The sequence below is a fragment of the Spodoptera frugiperda genome, chromosome 9 (assembly GCF_023101765.2).
Source record: "Spodoptera frugiperda isolate SF20-4 chromosome 9, AGI-APGP_CSIRO_Sfru_2.0, whole genome shotgun sequence".
Lineage (NCBI taxonomy): Eukaryota > Metazoa > Arthropoda > Insecta > Lepidoptera > Noctuidae > Spodoptera > Spodoptera frugiperda.
In genome coordinates this window covers 850,025-870,807 of record NC_064220.1, presented here as the reverse complement: position 1 = coordinate 870,807, position 20,783 = coordinate 850,025, and the positions used below count along the sequence as shown (strand labels likewise).

The following is a 20,783-nucleotide window of genomic DNA, read 5'->3' as shown; positions in this document are numbered from 1 at the left end:
TATTTGTCGATATCACATATATTCAAACCCGATAGAAAATAATACTAAACATAACGTTGACGTTCATTGTATGACATGTACCTACTGAAATGCTGCTCATGATTATAGGTCCCGGCACGGCTTGAAACTAGTTGAGTCACCTCGTCGAACAGTTACGCGATAGGTCAGCTGTATAAGTTAATTAAAACCAATCCTTTATTGCCTTATTCAGAGTCATTTAATGATTACTTTTAGCCCAGTCCTTAGCAATCGTTTTCGGAACAACATCGATCTAAGGAATAGTTTAAGTAATCATTAAATGACTCTGAGTCGCGGCAGTTAGTCTGCTAAGCTATTGATCTATTGTTTAACTCGATGGGCAAGCCTAATAATCAGGCTATTATTATAATAAGAAAACATGTTTCCAGTATTTGGTAAACCATTCTTCATAGGTATAATGGGACGAAAATAAACGAACCTCCGGCGATACGTAACTGGTGTGTACTTAAATGCAAAGAATCAACGACTGAGCCTCAACACAATTCACAGCATCATGTTATTTTTTTTATTGTAATAATCCGGTAAACGAGCACACGGATCACCTGATGGCAAGCAATCGTCGTCACCCATGGACACCCGAAACACCAGAAGCGTTACCGGCCTTTCGGGGGTTAGGAAATTAAGGATTGTTGGGGAATCGGGAAGATTGGGAAGAGGGGTAATTGGGCCACCGGCAACCTCACTCATACAACGAAAGCGTTGTTTCACGTCGGTTTTCTGTGAGCCCGTAGTATCATTCCGGTCGAGCCGGCCCATTCGTGCCGAAGCAGGAATCTCCCACACATACTTACTACATGTTATTAAGTTTTTAATTTCGCACACAGACATCGAAAACTCAAAACAAATGGTAAAAAATCTTACCTGAATACCAGTAAGTCGGCGTTCGGACTAATATCCAACATTATTAAACTGCAGTCGAAAGAAAATACTTAAACATCGATCAAGTTTCCGAAGCGGCTGACCGGCTCGACTCTAAACTAAATTATTGATAACAATCGCCCGCTGAAATATAAAGCGCATTGCTACTGCAGCGCTCCCGCCAACACAACGCGTTCTATTTTCAAACATTTGAATTTCTAGTTTCGAATTTTCATTTTTTTTTTCTTCTTTGTTTTTTAAATATATCAAGATGCCTTGCGGAGGTTGTGGTGACAGTGAGTTTTGTTTGTTATTTTATTAATTAATTTTTAATTTTAGTAATTATTTTTTTTATTTGTTTTATCCTTATATTAATTGTTTATTTTGTTTGAACAATACCTGACCTAGTGTTTGGTAATTGTGTGTAAAGTTGGCGAATGCTATCGTTTTGCATAATAAGTAGATATTTATTTAATGTCTAGGCATTCTGTTTCCTATAATTATGTCTAAGCGCGCATAAGTTACCCATTATTACAGCAAATTAATATTTACACTGCTATGCAGTCTTAAGATAAGAAAATTTCTGCCTTTAAAATACGCATAGAAACAATTGTCTTTCATTCGTTGGCTGATAACAGTGTAATTATAGGTATATTGCACTTCTATCTTGAAATGCACGTCAATGCATTTTGTTGTTTACAAAAAATGTGAAGGGCATTCAAACTTTTGACGCGTTTCTCGCTGATTAAGTACCTAGAAACAGTCGTAATGTTCTAGAATTGACTTCAACTTACAATGTGTCTGCGTTTTACAATATAAAAAACGCAAAAAGACAAGTAAATAACATCATTAATGATGAAAATATAAAATAACACTTAAAAAATTTAATTTATAAAATAGAGTTGATTAATTTAAATTAATAAACGAAAACCCACTAAGGTCAGCAAACAATGATTGAATTTATTTAATTTAATTACGAATTAACAAGACCTACATACCTATGCCTATCTATTTTTTTCGAGTCGATCAGATGTTACAAAGTTTGGTTACATGGAAATAGGCAGAATGAATATCATCCCTTATTAGGTAGAAGTTATAACATTTAAAAATATGTATCGAAGGCCCAGTTTTATGTTGTTTTCTTTTTATATGTCGTCGACTTATTACAAGAAGTCATTATGTGACATTCATTCTAAGATAAATGGTATTTTAGATTGAATTATGTATTGGTTGGTTCATTATCTTAAATATAAATACGTTGATGAAATTTGTTTTCGCATTCTGTAGAATGTGTCAAAATAAGTCTAGGGAATTAGGTATTGGTTGGTTGTTGATTTGCCCATATTATATATTATCTTAAATATAACTACGTTGATGAAATTTGTTTTCCTTTTCTGTAGAAAGTGTCAAAACAAGTCTACTATAAGTCAACGATTTCTTGCAATATGCCAACGATAAGTAAGTGCCACTAAAATTGTGTGAAAAATTTAATTGAATTAAAATTGATGTAGAACCGTATCGTAGATAAATATGTAGGTAAATTATATACTCTTAAACAATAAGTATCTTACTGCTCTGTGCATAATTGTTTCGTGACAGTTCATTATATATTTTATCTAAATTACCTCGCTTACCTCACGGTCTCATTGTCCACTAATTTACTCAGAAAAATCTATTTAGAAAAAACGAACATTACCTATAACGCCGATTGAATCACTGTTGATAGATTTTAAATCATATTTTTTTATTTGGTATAAGTCAGTAAACGAGCTGACGGATCGATGGTAAGCAATCGCCGCCGCCCATGGACATCGCCATTGGTGTTTTAACACCAGAGGCGGTATAGTTGTGTTGCTGGCCTTTTGGGGTTAGGAATTTAAGGGTTGATGGGGAATTCGATTAGGAAGATTGGGAAGGACTAATTGGGTCTTCGGTAACCTCACTCATAAAACGAAACACAACGCAAGCGTTGTTTCACGTCGGTTTTCTGTGAGGTTGTAGTATCACTCCGTTTGAGCCGGCCCATTCGTGGCGAAGTATGGCTCTTCCACACTTAATTTATTATGAACTAACTTCTTCCGCGTCACCGTGGGTTAAACAGCTTATGTGTTATTCCAGACCATAAACTACCCCTGTTACAAATTTTATTCCAATCCCTTCAGCCGTTTTGATGTGATTGAGTACCTAACAAACGTCGTCCCAAAAGATAAATTAATTGAAATATAATTTTGTTTCAGACTGTAAATGCAGTGCCAACCAGTGCTGCACATCATGCAAGTGTGATGCATCTTGCACTTGCACCTGCAAACGCACAACAACCACCACAGACACAGCGTGTGGAAAGGATACCAAAAAGTAACCATCATAGCATTAAGCCTTTTTTGTCAAAATAAAAAAAAAATAACAATCATTGATGGTCATGGATTTTAAATTTTCATAATTGGAACACGAGTTTTCTTTATTTGTAAAATTTGACATTAGGTCACATTGAAGGTGAAAAAATTAAAAATGGAATTTGTTTTACGTAATTAAAATTTTATTTTCAACAAATGAAACAACTGTTTAAATAATGATATTGCATAAAAATAAATAAATTACTTATTCATAGGTACTGCGTTTGTCAAATAAACTGCATAGTTTATTATTATTACATTGTTTTACATCACTTGTGTAACAGATCATCACAGCGTTGTTTCCTCCATTTTGCTTTTCATTGTTAAAAGAAAATAAATCATTATCATCATTGTTTATGACTTTTATTTTTAGAACACCTGTTTTAAATAGGGTTGATGACTAATTTTTATTTTAATATCCATCTTGTAGATTATTTTAAAACATTAGACACGTATTTTTTAATTTCTTACGGAAACAAATACTTATTATAAATATTAGGTATGTTGATTGGAAATATCACATGACATCTCTTCTAGGTAAGTTTTATACGTAGAAATGACGTAATTGTTCCCACTCCTAAACTTTCATTACTTTTATGGAAGTGTTATTATTTTACATGACAAAAAATACGCGTCTAATATTATTTCATTGCGTAACTGACGGACTAATTAGATTTTTAATTTTCATACCTCGTCATGATCCCTATTATCTAATTTCAACCTACGTACAACTTAATAAGGTATATAATAATATGGCTAGCTATAATAAATAGTATCTCCGAGTCTGGTTTCCATGTTTACTTCATGCAGGTATCTGAAAAAGTAATTACAATATTATAAAATTACACTGCTACCTACTAAGTTATTTTATACACAGCTGGGTAATATTTTTACACGACGGGTAATAATTTCTGGTCGTGGTGGCTCGGAGGTTTAAGACGTCCGCTTCTCATATACGAACGTGCCGGTTCCAAACCTACCATAGGCAAGTACCAATGTAACTTTTTCCAAGTAAAATGTAAGTAGGTAGGTACTTTTAAGATTATTTAGACACCACTGACAAACGGTGAAGGAAAACATCGCGAGGAAACCTGGGCTTATAATTTCTGATTATAAGTTTTAAATCGCCAACCCGCATTGAGCAAGCGTGGTGATTAATGCTCAAACCTTCTCCGTGTGAGAAGAGACCTTTGGTCAGTGTAATTTCTTATAGGGCAGAAACTCTTGTTGATATGCCTTGAATGAAATTGCCCAAGCTATTTATAGTACCAAAGTACATATACAAGGAGAGTAGTTACTCACGATCAATATAGATGTCGTGGCAGTCGCAGCCTGGTACACACTCATCGGTACTTGGAGGTTCAACTAGATCTGAAATAAAACAAATTAATTCCTTAACCAATGTAATAGACTTACACAAATTAATGTAATCTACACTAATAAATAAAATTGGAGTGTCTGTTTGTAGTATATTGAAAAAACCGCTGTTTACTACATGCGTATGAACATACATACGATATGCTATTTTTAAAATTTTTGTCTGTCTGTTTGTTCCGACAATTCTCTGAAATAGCTGAACCGATTTTGACGGGGCTTTTATTGCAGCCGATAAAAAACATCGGGATAATTATACTTTGACCGAAGAAAGCATTTAGGTTCTGAGATACATGATCCTTAAAGGTAAGCGTCCACAGGCCCGCATCGTACACATCGCACGCATCGTACGCATTCCGTATGCCGTCATCAGTACGCATCGCGTGTAGGCATTGCCGATGATGCGGTCCGTACGATGCGAATCAGTGGACGCAGTTGTATGGGTATCTATACAAGGCAGACTAAAATTCGCTGTGTATGATGCGTGCGATGCGTACGATGCGGGCCTGTGGACGCTTACCTTAACAAAGACATATTATAAGATTTAGACAAATAGTTATAACATACATACCAGTTAATCCACCATAGAATCTCATTTTAAAAACAAAATACTCAAATATTCTTAGACGTCCAACTTACAATAGATTAGCACAAAGAATAGAATAAAACTGCATCATTGCAATCCGACATAAAAAATATATTGTAACTTAATAAAAACTAAGTGACATTGATCAGCCAATAAAAGAAGACTAATGAGGCGTATCGACACTTAGTCACCAGCGAATCAAAGTACCCGAATCTTAAAGTTTCTTTAATACATTTTCAACCTTACACCATTGAAACAAAGAAGAAAATCTTTAAACAGATAGGGATAGTTTGATCTGCTGTCATCTCGTTAATGAGAAGATAGAATTTACTAAGGTTAATTAGTATCGTACTATCAATCTACCCATCTATTTATCACCATCAGACGTTCTCATACTCAACATAGACTTTCCCTAAAGACTTCCCGATCAGCCAATTGGAAGCGACCTGCCTTCATCTTCTCTTCATGACACTGGACTTTTAATACAGCTATACTTAAGTATCCGGAGCTACAAATTACCTAGCGGGTTTACCAGGGATCCGACTCGAAGGGCTGAAGTAGGAACGGGGTGGTTTATAGTCAGTAAGAGTCTGACACTCCCTCTCGCCCAAGGCGGGAGAAGACATAGGATGATGTTCCCTCCCTAAAAAGTTATACTTAGGTAAAACTAATCCTTCGCAAAAACATGTTCAATATCATCGAATTCAAACAATAAAACCTTTTTGGTCCATTCGAGGTCTCGCCAACCTCGCTATTGTAGTTTTTACTCCACTTGTTAAAGTTCTACTTGTATATAAACGTCAGTCTGTTTGTTCAAACGTACAGTCTCAGGTTTGCAGTAGTTTCCAGTTCTTCAATCAAACTAACCATCAGCCAAGATGCCTGCCCCTTCAGAACAGTGCAAAGGTATGTAAATAAGGATCTCATTGTTTATTAAGTCTTTGACTGCCAATAGAAAACTGTTGAAGGCAAATCCTCCGCTAACGTCGGTCACTGGTGACCACCACGGCGTTCAATGTGTTAAGTAAATGGTCGAAAGTTTAATTATTCTGACTGGCTAAAATAACACTACTGTTTGTTATTTGTTTCTAAATAATAAACATTAAATAAAATGTGTAGCTTAACACAAACTGAAGCCGGGATAATATAAACAGATCCTTATGTAAATATTATGCGATTATATTTATCTAGTTTTAACAGATTAATTTTAATACCATATCTTAAATTTTCTTTATCGCCTCGATTTTTTATAGTCAGGCAATGTCCCACAAACTTTCATACAAACCTCTTTTTTTAGTCGGTAAATAAATGTGACGTTTCACTTTCTAGATTCCTGCAAGGATGCTGATTGCTGCAAGGATAACAACTGCGAGACCTCGTGCAAGGATTGTACTTCCGAAGGTAACTATTCTTTATAAAATTATTCAACTACTTATTCTTCTTGTACCGACAATATTAACGATGACATCAACTTTAATAGTTCGTGACAGAGTATTGCTGGATCATGGATATCCTTTAGAACAGTTTGCTATAATCTCCGTACTTGTCTTGACAGGCAACTTGGAGATTGCAGTTTAAAAAGTCATATCTCTATATATATAGAAGTCAATTGTTGTTCATTAGTCTCGCTTAAACTCAAGAACGGCTGCACCGATTTTGACTAATTTTGGTTTGGAATTATTTATGGAAGTCCAGGGAAGATTTAAAAGGTGAGAAAAAAAAAGTTTGAGGCAATACGAAAGTCTAGTCCGTCTAGTTCAGCCAGTCTTAGATAGTAACCTGATTACTTTCAAATTAGTAGTCTCTTAGCCGTGGGAAGAGTAATACTGATTACTAATTAATACTGAAACTAATTCTAGTCTACCTTCAACACACGGCAAAACTACCAAAGATGATTAACGATCATGCAAAAAACAACTTCCTAATAGACCTAATTTTTCTTCTTCTTCCTAATAGATCTATTCTCTTTTCAGGTGGTTGCTGCTAATTCCTGGTGGCGTGCCTACACATACCATCTCAACTAACATAATGTGATATAACTTTATTTCTCTGATCACATTTAATAAAATTATACTTTAAAAAACTAAACAAAATTTTCTTTAAAACCTTTTTGGAATCATTTCGATCCGAAGTATTGTTGGTACATAGACATACTAATAATATGTCTAAAACAAAAATATCTTCCTTCCCAATCCCTGATTCATCTACAACCCTTAAAATCCTAACTTAACTACAAAAGGTCGGCAAAGCATTCACGCCTCTGGTGTTTCGGGTGTCCATAGGCGGCAGCAATTGTTTACCATCAGGTGATCCGTCTGCTCGTTTACCCGCTTATATTTACCATATAAAAGTAGGTAGTAATAGCACTATGCAGAGATGCAACTTTGCTACCATAATAAAACATTACTAAACAGACAATTTTTACAAGAATACCCTACGTTTTAAAAAGCCAAATTTAAAAATTGTATGTAATCTGTACGACGTCCTTATGGAAGAATATTCGTAGTTTTAGAAATGTTACACTGGTATGGTATCATATATTTATGCACACACTAACATTTAAAAAAAAAACTCGCGAAAGCACGACACAGGCAAACAATCTTGTTTGTAATTTTCGTTTGTTATTGTGTGGTGTTATACCCTCCAATCTAGTTTATACAAATCACAAAGACGACGCATCGTTGCCTGCCTCGTTGGTCGAGTGGTCGCAAGTTTGGCTACCGGACAAGGAGTCTTGTGTTCGATTCCCGGGTCGAGCAAAGTATTACTGGGCTTTTGTCGGTTTTTCGATTTCTCAGTAGTTGCACGGAATCTGCAATGGTGCCCAGTATATGGCAATAGGCTCAACCCCTATTACGTGGGACTTATAATACAAATGGTAAAAAGTAGGTGTATTACGTGCCGTAATGTGCATCTCTGTCTACCCCCTGGGGGATAAAAGTTAAAGGTGTCGTTGTAAAAAAACAAAAACGACGTGACGGTACCGCCAACCGTCAACGATCACACTCCCTTGTACAAATGCTTTATCTTTTCAAGTCTCAAGCGCAGCTCCACTATTCCTGTGTGTGTAAAGCACAATGACAATATGTGTGTATGTGTGCGTCCTCAAACAGGAGCGCTCAGTGTCTGTAACGTCTCCGGCCAAAGCAGTTGTGTTACTTTATTCGCTGTAATATTATTTGCCAAATACCGTCAACATGGAAGGTCCGAGTCCGAGTAAGCGGAGAAAAATTGGTGATGAGGTAAGGAAATTTAAAATTCACTTTCGCCTTTATATATAGCTTTTAGTTTTTTAAACAAAAATACGTTGTCCCATACTAGGATTTTTTCCTGTGTCGTTAGCGCGTTTAAAAACATATAAGTTCACATACTCATCACCCAGGACCGAAACAACAATTTGTGAATCACACAAATAATTGCTCGGTGCGGGAATCGAACCCGCTACACGTTTCGGCTACAGTTACAGCAGCCGGTTGCTGAGCCATCGTATCTATACCACCCAAATATATGTATAACTAGTAAATTAATGTAACTAATAACTTTACGTTGTTTATTTTAGGCCCGTGAAATGATAGCAAAAGTCTACCATTTCCTCAAAGAAGAATATGAATTCACGGACCTTCACAAAGAACCAAATGCTGACATAACACATTTGCGTAATATTACGCAGCGCACTGCAGAAGCGACGGGAGTATGTGAAAGAACAGTATATAAAATATTACAAGAGGAAAGAGAAAAATTAAGAGAAAAGTTTGCTGCAGCGGGAACCAGTCAAAGCACACAACAAAAGTCATTTAAAGAAGACAAATCAGAAGAAAGTGACGTTGCTGCCAGGGTGAATGAAGGTACTGAGCCCAAAATACCAGAAGTCAGAAACGTAGTGGCTACAACTAGTAAAGAAATGCCAGACGGAACAAATGTCGCTAGCAGGAGTACTGAACGAATCTTAGTAATAAAAAAGGATATATCAGAGGAACTAAGCGTTGCGACTGAAGCCAATAAAATAGCAGCACAAAGAGCAATAAAAGAAGAAAGAGACCTAACAGAAGAAAGTTATGTTCCAAAAAAAGAAATAGATACAAAAGAAGAAAGATCATCAGAAGACAGAGGTTTGCCTCCATTAACAGAAGAACTAGATATAAAACAAGAAAGAAGCACATCAGAAGAAAGTGATCTCCCTTCATTAACAAAAGAAATAGATATAAAACAAGAAAGAAGCTCATCAGAAGAAAGCGATTTCCCTTCATTAACAGAAGAAGGAGATATAAAAGAAGAAAGAGACTTATCAGAAGACAGAGATCTTCCTACATTAACGGAAGATGTAAAAGAAGAAACAGCCACATCAGAAGAAAGAGATCTTCCTACATTAACAGAAGAAGTAAAAGAAGAAACAGGCACATCAGAAGAAAGAAGTACTACTTCAGAAGAAAGAATTACGTCAGAAGACAGTAATACATCAGAAGGAAGAGAAACATCAGAAGAAAGTAGGTCATCATCAGAAGGAAGTAAGTCATCATCAGAAGAAAGTAATGTCAATGCCAATGGGGAAAGTACAAGAATAAGTCTAAATGGGATAAAAGATGAAGATACGAGAGAAGAAAGTAGTGACATTAGAAGAAGGAGATTTCGTGACTGGAGTTAGTAAATAAAGAAGTATGAAGTGACGAAGAAACTGACTCGTATGAGTCTTCTGATTAGCGTTCCGTATGCGTTACAAAATAAAATGAAGGTTTCTTAAAGAACTATGCAAATGGTGTATTATACTCAAAGAAAGAGTATGTCTGTCACGTCTGTTATTGTAATCTATAAACAAAGTTCTAGATTTTCGAAAATTTTGCATTGGCATTTCTTATTATACTAAAACTATATTTAATATAAACCACGCACTACATTTTACGTCGTCATGCTTTCTTCATGTCGCTATGAATCGAGTCTACAATGTTTCTTTACTGAGATAGTTAATCACTTTTTAACTATTTTTCTCATGCCTACGAATTTCAATCAAATCTAAATATCTTAAGCGAAATATCTAGACTATCTAGACGCGGTAGACATAATCTTTCTGCAAAGATTCTACGCCATTTGCATAGTTCTTTAAAAAAACAGCATTGAGTAATGCAATGTTATAATTATTGAATCCTATTTTTTATACAATTTAATTTAATTTAAATACAAATTCATTGTTGTTTTTAATTAAAAATATTTTTTTTTTTAAATACTTATTTGTTTTTATTATTTTCTTGAACTTGCTAACGCTACTTGTTAACAATTAAGTTACACACACAGGGACATGTGTGGGTATACGCATTACAACTACAAGCATGGCTCTTTCACCCTCGTAAGGTAAGGCGTCTATTAATGTGTGTACGGATAAACTTACATGTGTGAGTGATTCGACACAAACATTACTTAATTCTTTCTCGTACAGTACAGGAGCATGTTAGAATGTGTGTGTGTTGCAGCCGTTGGAAATTGGAATTGTCAGCCAACTAGACAAAGACAGCAATATAATAATACATTGTTGGGTACTCTTTATACTTATTATTAGTACTTCTTAAATCGTTATAATATATGTATTATAAATTATAACAACTTATATTTCTTATCAAGTTCAGAAATTTTATGAAATAAAGCCATTCTTTGACAATTTACCTAAAAAAACAATATTTGATTGCGACCGTGAATATAAAATGATGTCAAGGTCAAACTCTGTTTTAGGTATGCCACAGATTAAAGAAACACTGTGAAGACTGAACACTATGAAGATAAAACAAAGAATATGGATTTACCCGTCTTTTAAAAGTAATGCAAAGAACCTGATATTATGAAACTACCCGCTAATAGTGAGGCCTTCTTAATGAGATCAAACAAACGAATCACCTGCATGATAATCCATCAGCTTCGTTCAAAGACCATCAGAGGACACGCGACGATCTCCGGCCACCGTGAGTCCGGGTCTGCGGACGAGCAAGGGTAGTTTGCCACCCGACATGAACCAGATCCGTGCGTACGTACGTAAACCACCACAGATGTGACCCAGTAGCGCTGATGCCTGATCCGGAGCTGCGGAATTACCTAGCGTGTTTAACGGGGCGCCAGCTTGAAAAGCAGGAGGAGAAACGGGGTGGTTTTTAGTCAGTAAGAGTCTGACACTCCCTCTCGCCTCGCCCAGGGCGGAAGAAGTCGTTAGTATCGCGAATCCCCCCTCAAAAAATACCACCAGAGGAGTTCAAGTGAATTAATGGTTTTTTAAACAAAAGTTACAGCACGCTTTTATTTAGTGCCTACATTAAATACCTGGTCACCTTGGCTATCATTATTATCTTGCTATGTGGATTTAAGCAGGTACAGAATAAAATCAATCCGTAAAATCACACTAATGTGAAAGTTTGTTTATCCGTTAATCACGCTAAAACTACTGCATGGATTTTGGTGAAATTTGGTTTGTAGATAGGGTATGACTGACTTGGTTAGGATATAAGATAGGACTTTAATCCCACGGAACCGCGGCCGAAGCTGATCGCAAAAACTAGTATAATATAAATCAAAATAAAATTGAATTCTTTTCTATCTCCAGATTTTTTTTAGGGTGGCAAATTATTTAATGACTTTGTCCCGCCTTGGGAGAGGCGAAAGAGTATCAGACTAATTAAAAATCACTACAATCTATGACAAGGTTACAACTAAGGAATAAAAGACAAAAATAATTAAAACAAAACATTTATATGAGACAGTAGAAGAATACGAGTGTGATGAAGAAGACTATGGAGAATGTGATGGGGAAGCAGGACTCCAGGAAACGACTGGTGCGGCTGAAGAGAGAGGGGCGGCGAGTCCGTCTGTCAGTATCCATTGTCGACTGATGCTAGCAGCAACCACCTGTGGACGAAAACAAACAATGCATGAGTTAGCCAAAGCATTTAACAAAATTAAACGAAATCAAAGTCAAAGTCAAAATCATTTATTTCAAATAGACCAGGAAGGCACTTTTGAACGTCAAAGCAAATATAATAATATTAATAACGTCTGTCTGTCAGTCAGTCCTCTAGTGAAGCTATTTGCTCGTTCCAAAGTGTAGATTCCTATGGAGAAGAACGAGCAAGAAACTCCTTAGGTTACTCTTTTTCAATCAGATTCACAATACAATTCTTGGTTACATTGTTTCGGCCTTTAAGTTTCTGAAGCGGTAGACGTGGAAATATTATTGTTGTATCTCCACCGATTTTCACCAGTTATGAGTTTCATACGATTGGGAGTGACAGTTTAAACATTTAACTTAACTAAATGATAAATATCCAGGGCACTTTCAAATATCTCCACTAGATGTCGTTCTAAAACGCGCTGTGTTTACATTCGGTCCTAACATAGCATTATTTTTAGATCAAAAATTAATATCAATGAGTAAACCGTTACTTTTAGTTAAGTCAAAGTATTTATTTCAATTAATCCTAAATTAGGCACTTTTGAAACGTGAAATTGAATTGTCCGTCGGTCTGTCAAGCTAGGTGCTCGTTCCAAAGTGTAGCTTCGAATGCAGGAGAATGGGTAAGAAACTCCATAGAGGTAAAGGTAGATAGACTATAAAATAAGAGTTATGATTATCACCTTTTGATGTGCAATCGTCACAGCCCTTGTCTTTGCACGCACACTTGTCTCCACAAGATCCACCTTTGCAGGTATCTGTAAAAAAAAACAATCATTTATTTAGCTCCCTTGAAGAAAGAGTACACACACTGTCTGTGAAAGATTTTCAACTTTCTGGCTTTAGCAATAGAGATCAGTATTGAGATCAGGACTGAGTTGTTCTGTTTCAATTATTTTTGGGTCTTCAAGTACACATAATAGACAAATAGTTTGTCATACTAAAAATATACCTACACAATATGAATGGTCTACAACAAGTCTACTTCAAGATAAACACTTAACGTAAAAAATGTCTCAACTCAAAAAAAAAAAAATTACATCTTAACACTAACTGAAACTCAAAGACATTGAATGATTACTTAAACTACCTATTCCTAGTAACGATTTTGCCATGGTAATATTATCTATACCGTGATTTTGCTAAGGACTGGGTTAAGTAATCATTAAATGACTGAGTACGGCGGTAAGTATCTATTTATTAATTTTCTTTTAACAGAATGTAATAAAAATGAACACTAACCTCAATATAATGACGTGGAACCATTCAACAGCAGACACGATAAATAACTAAGATGTAAATGGCTATTGTTTCTGTATATAAAGTGGCATCAAGTGGCCTTCGGCTAAAGGAAAATTGTATAGGAAGGCAAGTTTAGTTTTCCTATCGAAATTTTAATCACGCCCGCTATAGTAGGAAGTTCTATGCCTCTAACCAAATGCTGCTTAGCGCTTATCTTTTTGTTCTTTATTATGGTATAAGCCGGTGGAGTAGACGGATCATCTGATGGTAAGCAATCGCTACCGCACATGGATACCCGAAACACCAGAAGCGTTACAAGTGCGTTGTCGGGCTTTTAGAAGTTAGAAATTTAAGTTAAGGGTTGTTGGGGAATCGGTGTTTAGTAAGATTGGGAATTAGGTAATTGGGCCTCCGGTATCCTCACTCACACAATGAAACACAACGCAAGCGTTGTTTTACGTTCTGTGAGGTCGTAGTATCACTCCTGTCTAGTGTCTCCTAAAACTAAATTATATGTCTAGTAGTGTAGGTCTAGTAATTAGTTTATTTTATCTACTTTAAAAATTGCCTCATGTATGTTTTTTTTCTATAATGAAGGGATTAACGTCATCAGTAGCTGAACGTGACCACTTCTGCTGGTAAATGGTTCCACTTGAGAGGTGGACTGTTGAAATACTGATTTTTTCTAAATTCCATGTTATCATTGAGAATTTCAAAAATGAAAGTACTAGAATACTTTATCTACATCATGAAAATTCTCAAAATTGAAAACGTAATACCTAACTTCTTGGGAGATTCAACTAAAGATACAGTGGACATAATATCAGACGATCTTCATTTGCGCACGCTGCTCATGATGAAGTGTCCCTCTGTGACTCGAAACTAGTAGAGCTTGTCTCCATTATTTAGTAAGAATGTCTCACGATAGTTATTATAAAAAGACAGTGACAATGATTATTAAAATTATAATAATACAATATTATTTTAAAACACTAATACATTATTTTAGAAGTAGGTATAATCTTACCTTTGCACGGTTCGCAGGGAGCAGGCATGTTGTGTCTAGCTGCAATTTCAGCACAAACTGCACTATCTTACAGCCTGTCAAGTTATATACCTCACAGTTATAGCAAAAACCAACAACATCTGGAACGAGGTTGAGGAAAAACTGATAACTATTATAATACTAAAATTGACCGATATTATTGTAAAATGAAGGTAAAAAATAAGTATTAAATAATAAACAATGTAGCTTGAATTTAAAACCGTTAAACAAAGGGATTATTCAATTAAATACTATAGATTTTTTACAGTTAAGTATCTATCTTATTTCCATTGGTGTATTAATTTTGTGCGTAGGCTTATGTCACCACTAGGGTCACCAATAGGGACGTAAACTTGCTTTCTGATAACACTGCACTATTCAGATACAAATACTAATATATAATCAAATACATACGAGTAGATACCAGGTCTCCCGAAACTGCGGATAACCCGCTAGGCAGTCGCCTTATCCGGGGCCGCGGCTCGAAAAGCAGGAGTAGGAACGGGGTGGTTTTTAGTCAGTAAGAGTTTGACACTCACTCTCGCCTCGCCCAAAGCGGGAGAAGTCATTAGAAGATTTTGAAAATGGACTACTATAACAACTCAGTAGTAATAAAAAATAAATGGAAATAAAAGAAAAGTAGCTAACGAGGTTAATACTTTTAGTTTAGTCGTCGTCGTGTCGTCACGCGTTTTATACTAGGCAGAGCTGCACATTACGGCGCGTAATGCCACTGCACAATGTACAATTGTACAGTTGTACACCCACTTTTCACCATTTTGTGTTTTCACAACCGCTGTACTCAGAGTTATTCGTAATCAATAAATGTCTCTGAGTGCGGCACTAAGAGTCATTTAATGATTACTTAAACTATTCCTTAGTAACAATTTTGTATCAAAAACAATTGCTAAAGCCGGGATTAAGCGACCATTAAATGTCTTTGAGCACAACGGTAAGTGTGGCAGTCAGTTAAGTATTTATTACTACACATAATGACTGATTAATATATATATATATATATATCTGTGCTGGCTACTGTGAAACATGTTGCGGGCTCGATTCTCACAGAAGCAAATCAGATCAGAGTGCCAAATTGAAAGGAAATATACGTTGCTGTGGATACTTTTGGCTTTCACCAATTATATTCATTAGTAGACATAGCTTAGAACTGGTGGAAACAGACTCAGTTAATGTTTTTATATGGAAGGATGAGTGCTAAAGATGCGTGCTATGAATGTGTCATGTGTGCTATGAATGGCTTCCCTACTACCTACCGACTTTACATACTCGAGCTGCGCATTCATCTTCCTCGCACAGTTACGTAGCTTGATATCGGTTGCAACGGTCACATAGTTACATAGCTTAGTTATTACATCTTGATAGCATAGCTACATAGTACATCTCAGCAGGAAAAGCACCCTTAGATTATGTCTATATGATCGCAACTACGACACAGAAGATGTTAGCAGTAAAATTATTTTAGAAAAATCTCGATGTAATTAAGTTACCCGGTTGAAAGAGTGTCACCATCGAGTATACTGGCCAGGGCTTTTAGAGGCGTAGCGTGGCTTACTGATTGTATGAAACTGGTTCTCGAAGGGTATGACGTGCCGCAGTCTTTCTCTCAACTCCTATCCATCGTACACCATTAATGTTGACCAAAAAGGTGGTGATATCCGATGTGCTGCCGTCTCAACTCTGTATCTAAGCATCTATAGACTGAACAAACATCACAAGTCTGCAACTCCAACAATCTGTTCCACCCAATGAAGCAAGTCTTTAACAATATATTTTTTTCGATAAAAACTAGAAAAGTCAAGCTAGCCCATCTATTTAGTGGGTTCCGCACGACCACGCAAACTGAACATCGAGGAAGCATCGCAGAAGGTTCTTCCTACTTCCCCAGTAACCTTGGTTGGGTCCACTACTCCTATATTTAGGAGATTAATTTAATTTTCATATCATTCTCAGTCAGGAAACTGTGGATTGCAGCAATGGCGACCATCACCCAAACTCAGACGCAAACTGTGGAAGGTAAGTTCATGTTTACATTTAATTAAAAACTATTATTTGTTAAAAAGTTTTGAGTAAAATTAGATCAACGAAAAAAGTGTACACTTCCAATTTTATCCACATCAAGTGTACGCATTACTATTTCTAACATTACATTAACCGAATCTTACTATGGACCCAAAAATTTCTCACACATAGAAGCTATAGTCATTCATTGAAAACCATGATACCTCAGTTTGTTCCGGCATTTCTTCTCAGAGTAGTCCGATAGGAAATGCCGGCCTCATCTAGTTATTTAAGAGATTTGACGTGTAAAAGAGTTACATTGTAACCTATTTGCAAAAATAAATATCATTTATTATTTATGCTTGCTCAAAGCAAAAGGCCTATTTGATACTTGTACTTCTTGTAAGTACAAACCTTGTCTGCGATATAAAGATCACAATAGAAACAAATTATCGTTTTCGATGAAGTCATTCACTAGTTATGACATAATCAAGGGAAATGTTAATTAAATTTATTTTGTATACAGGTTGCTTTAAAGTCTATTTTGACGTGTCGTATCTCAAGTAAATTCTAACAATGTATTTCTATTCAAATAGAAAAAAGGAAATGCCAAAAATAATAAACTAAGTAAATTAATGACATAACGGAACTTTTTACACATAAACATAGGTACGTAGCAAGTCTAGGGTTTGTTAGAAACATCATTAGGAGTGCAATGACTTTATTTCAACAATTTCAATTGCTTAATGTCTTTGGTAGATCTAACACCTGCTTAATGACTACAAGGCTTGATTTATAGAACAGCCTGTATTTTAATAAATAGTTAATTCTATTTTTGCTACAAGTAATCTATTTTATTGCTTTTAATTGATTTTAATTGATATTGATAATACTTGTTCAGCTGTTTAGTTTTATTTTTCATGAGATTATTCTACAAATTATGTCGTGGTGGCAATGTCAAGTAGGTGCCAATGTGACTTTTTCCGAGTGGTACGTACTTTCTAAGATTGTTTAGACACTAGTGGCAAATGTTGAAGGAAAACATTGTGACGAAAACCTGGGCTTATAATTTCTAAAAATAAGTTTGAAATCACCGTCACCGTGTAAGATGAGGCTAAAACTTTTAGTCTTTTTACACCAGCGATATCAAAACTGCGATTTCGATCTATATAAATAATCACAAAAAATACTTTAATTTATCCTAATATTTCCTTCTTTACAGAATTCCTGCCAAAGACCCAAATGAAACAAATTCTATCGCCAAAGACTAAAGCAAGTGCAAAAACCAAACAAGAGCCACAAGCCTTAGGATGTCCAGAAGACTGTCCATGCAAGATAAATGCCCAAAAAGCACAAAGACGCCCTCTACAGTTGCTGTTCAATGTCATAGGAATTATTGTGGCGTTGGTAGCCACTTATTTGATAGTGACCACAGATTCTAATATCTACTTAATATTTTGGATTTGTTACTCTGTTCTGAGGCGGCTAACGAAGTCTAAATCCAGGTCCCATGTTAAGTCTGACTGAGTCTATATTTTATGTATCGTATTTATTCCTAGGCTTAAGTATTTATTTGTTTATTTATTCGCACTAACTGAGCATGCAATGTAATCAATAAACTGTTTATTGTTTATGTTTTTGTTTGATTCTCTTGTTGTGTTGTGATGTGTTTAATAACTGTCTTATTTGTAAAGCAGCGAAAGTGATTACATTATCCTTAGTACGAGTTTCCTTTACGTTTAAACTAAAGTAACGAGAGCGTATTTGGCGCTCGAATTGGCCGGCTTGAATAAACCAAGCTAAGATTAATACTTACGAGTAGGTATCATTAGAACCGAGGATTTCATCATTATGTTACAGAAATCGACAAGCTTGATCATAATATGATACATTAACAGAAAAGTTTTATGTAAAGGGAACGACTATCATGATTCTCCGCTCTTTCTTTCTTTACCACACTTTTTCCACAGTCACGTTTCGTTTTTCTTTCAAACATGGTCCCAAGATTTTCTGTGGCGAATAATAATTTCTTTCGGTTTGTTCAAATCGTCGTATCCGTCGTCTTACGTGGATATAAACGTAATCTTGATTTTTTACAACAATTAGTATCGCCAGCAAGTTCACTGACCCCAGAAATTAACGCGCCATCTTGTTTTTTGTGACAAATGGGATTTTGGCGCAATTTCGAGATTGTAGATTATACAGCACAGCCACAAACCACGGAGTTTTTGTAGGTATCTAAACTTTTTGTTGTGTTTTCGGAGTATTTTTTTATTTGTACCTACCTATTATAATAAGTAAGTAGTTCTTTTGAGTTTGGCATTGAACTATTGTATCGATTTAACAATAAAAGATAGGTCGATGTTGAAGTACGAATAATGACTTGGATCAGAGACGGAGATTGCCTTAGGTAAGCAACTTTGGAGCATTTCCGACGTTTGGCTCCTAAGTTGGAACGGACGGGGGCTGCACTTAAGCGGCTCCTGCCCAACCTCGGGGGCCAAATGCCTCCTGCCGGAGGTTGTACGCGGGGATCGTGCGGTCCATGGCCCTCTACGGAGCCCCTGTGTGGGCGCCGACCCTGATGCGGCGACCAGCTCGGGCGCTGCTCACGTCTCAGAGAGTCATGGCCATCCGGGTGATCCGCGGATATCGCACGATCTCCGGAGAGGCGGCTAACCTCCTTGCCGGACTCCCGCCGTGGGATTTGGAGGCGAAGGTGCTCGCGCGCGTCTTTACTTTGCGCGCCGACGCGCGTCGCCGGGGCGAAACTCCACTGCCGCGCCAGATAAGTGCATGGTGGGATGAGCTCCGGCGTGATCTCATGGAGGAATAGCAGCAACGACTGTCGCAACCGAGGGCTGGGCTCGCTGTCATTGCAGCGGTAAGTCCCCTCTTTGAGGAGTGGCTAGAGAGGCGCCACGGCGTCCTCACCTACCGCCTGACGCAGGTGCTTACCGGACATGGAAGTTTCGGTAGGTTCCTGTTTCTGATTGGGCGGGAGGAAACGCCCGGGTGTCATCACTGCGAAGACCGCCCGGAGGACACGGTGGAACATACGCTTGCGGTCTGCCCTGCGTGGGCTGAGCACCGCCGTGTCCTCAGGGATGTGGTCGGCGACGGCGCCCTCTCGCGTCCGGCACTGATACAAGCCATGGTGCGGAGCGAGGGGGACTGGGATGCCGTCTCCTCCTTCTGCGAAGCAGTCATGCTAGCTAAGGAGGAGGCGGGGCGCGTGAGAGAACAAACCTCCTCACGCCCCAGCCGTCGCGAGAGACACTCCGGGCGTCGGGGATCGCGCGACGATCTCCGGCCACCGTAAGTGCGGGTCTGCGGACGGCGAGCAAGGGTAGCTCGCCGCCCGACCAGAACCAGACCCGTGCGTGCGGCGCGTCGCGTTCTGCGCGCGCCTCAAAGAGCCATCAGACCACCACAGATGGGGCCCAGTAGGGCTGATGCCTAATCCGGAGCTGCGGACTACCTAGCGGGTTTACCGGGGCTCCGGCTCGACGGGCAGGAGCAGGAACGGGGTGGTTTTTAGTCAGTAAGAGTCTGACACTCCCTCTCGCCTCGCCCAAGGCGGGAGAAGTCATTGGATGATTTTCCACACTAAAAAAAAAAAAAAAAGGTAAGCAACTTATAGTACTATAACTGACTGATATTAATATTAATATTATATTAAATAAGTAGATACATTGATACTACATGATGCGTACATATATATTTATTAAGTAGATAAATGTTTATTATACATATTTATTATGCACGGACTGCACGGTTGGTGCGGTGGCTGGGCAACTGGCTGCCGTGCAACGGGTAGCGGGTTCGATTCCCGCACGGAGCAACACTTTGTGTGATCCACAAATTGTTGTTTCGGGTCTGGATGTCATGTGTATGTGAACTTGTATGTTTGTAAACGCACCCACGACACAGGAGAAAATCCTAATGTGGGGCAACGTTTTTTAAAAAAAGAAAAAAAGATTATTAAGTCGAATATAAAAGCTACAAATACAAATATTATTTATTTTGTCAATGCCAGGTATCTTACAATAGATGGTAGATGGTATCATTCTGGTAGTTCGGCACATTGTGTCTGTACAGATACATAAAATTCATACAAAACTTGAAGTTATTAGAGTACGACAAGTATTAAGTACGTTAAATTATTAAGTACGAGGTAGGTACCACTTAGTTTAAGGAAGCATCTGTCGATATAACTTTGTTCTCGTACCTGAACGAGGTTATATTTTTTGCCGTAGTCTTAAGTACCAGCTTGCGGCTTGTAACTGCAGAAAAAAAACAATT

The 20,783-nt window shown here is 37.3% G+C and overlaps 2 protein-coding genes and 2 long non-coding RNA genes across 4 annotated transcripts; 2 read left to right on the top strand and 2 right to left on the bottom strand.

The window, feature by feature from the left end:
* Window positions 1-3,978: 3,978 nt before the first annotated feature.
* LOC118271326 (uncharacterized) lies at window positions 3,979-5,589 on the bottom strand. Its single transcript, XR_004783295.2, has 3 exons — window positions 5,236-5,589; window positions 4,593-4,661; window positions 3,979-4,104 (listed from the first exon to the last, which is right to left on the bottom strand). It is a non-coding gene; the product is annotated as an uncharacterized LOC118271326 (long non-coding RNA).
* A 2,651-nt stretch (window positions 5,590-8,240) lies between these two features.
* Window positions 8,241-10,468, top strand: LOC118271325 (uncharacterized). The gene is made up of 2 exons (XM_035587380.2): window positions 8,241-8,492; window positions 8,810-10,468. The coding sequence occupies exons 1-2, from the start codon at window positions 8,448-8,450 to the stop codon at window positions 9,890-9,892; spliced, it is 1,128 nt and encodes a 375-aa protein (XP_035443273.2). The 5' UTR covers window positions 8,241-8,447; the 3' UTR covers window positions 9,893-10,468.
* A 1,486-nt stretch (window positions 10,469-11,954) lies between these two features.
* LOC118271238 (uncharacterized) lies at window positions 11,955-14,572 on the bottom strand. The gene is made up of 3 exons (XR_004783283.2): window positions 14,442-14,572; window positions 12,856-12,930; window positions 11,955-12,129 (listed from the first exon to the last, which is right to left on the bottom strand). It is a non-coding gene; the product is annotated as an uncharacterized LOC118271238 (long non-coding RNA).
* Window positions 14,573-16,167: 1,595 nt separating this feature from the next.
* On the top strand, window positions 16,168-18,111 carry LOC118271331 (uncharacterized). The gene is made up of 2 exons (XM_035587387.2): window positions 16,168-16,493; window positions 17,701-18,111. The coding sequence occupies exons 1-2, from the start codon at window positions 16,454-16,456 to the stop codon at window positions 18,003-18,005; spliced, it is 345 nt and encodes a 114-aa protein (XP_035443280.1). The 5' UTR covers window positions 16,168-16,453; the 3' UTR covers window positions 18,006-18,111.
* Window positions 18,112-20,783: the final 2,672 nt, after the last annotated feature.

What these genes read in the sequence shown, in the direction of transcription:
- LOC118271325 (XM_035587380.2), top strand. Translation starts at nt 8,448, where the DNA reads ATGGAAGGTCCGAGTCCGAGTAAGCGGAGAAAAATTGGTGATGAG. An exon ending in GGAGAAAAATTGGTGATGAG is followed by an intron (nt 8,493 to 8,809) that starts GTAAGGAAATTT and finishes TGTTTATTTTAG; the next exon opens with GCCCGTGAAATGATAGCAAA.
- LOC118271331 (XM_035587387.2), top strand. Translation starts at nt 16,454, where the DNA reads ATGGCGACCATCACCCAAACTCAGACGCAAACTGTGGAAG. An exon ending in TCAGACGCAAACTGTGGAAG is followed by an intron (nt 16,494 to 17,700) that starts GTAAGTTCATGT and finishes CCTTCTTTACAG; the next exon opens with AATTCCTGCCAAAGACCCAA.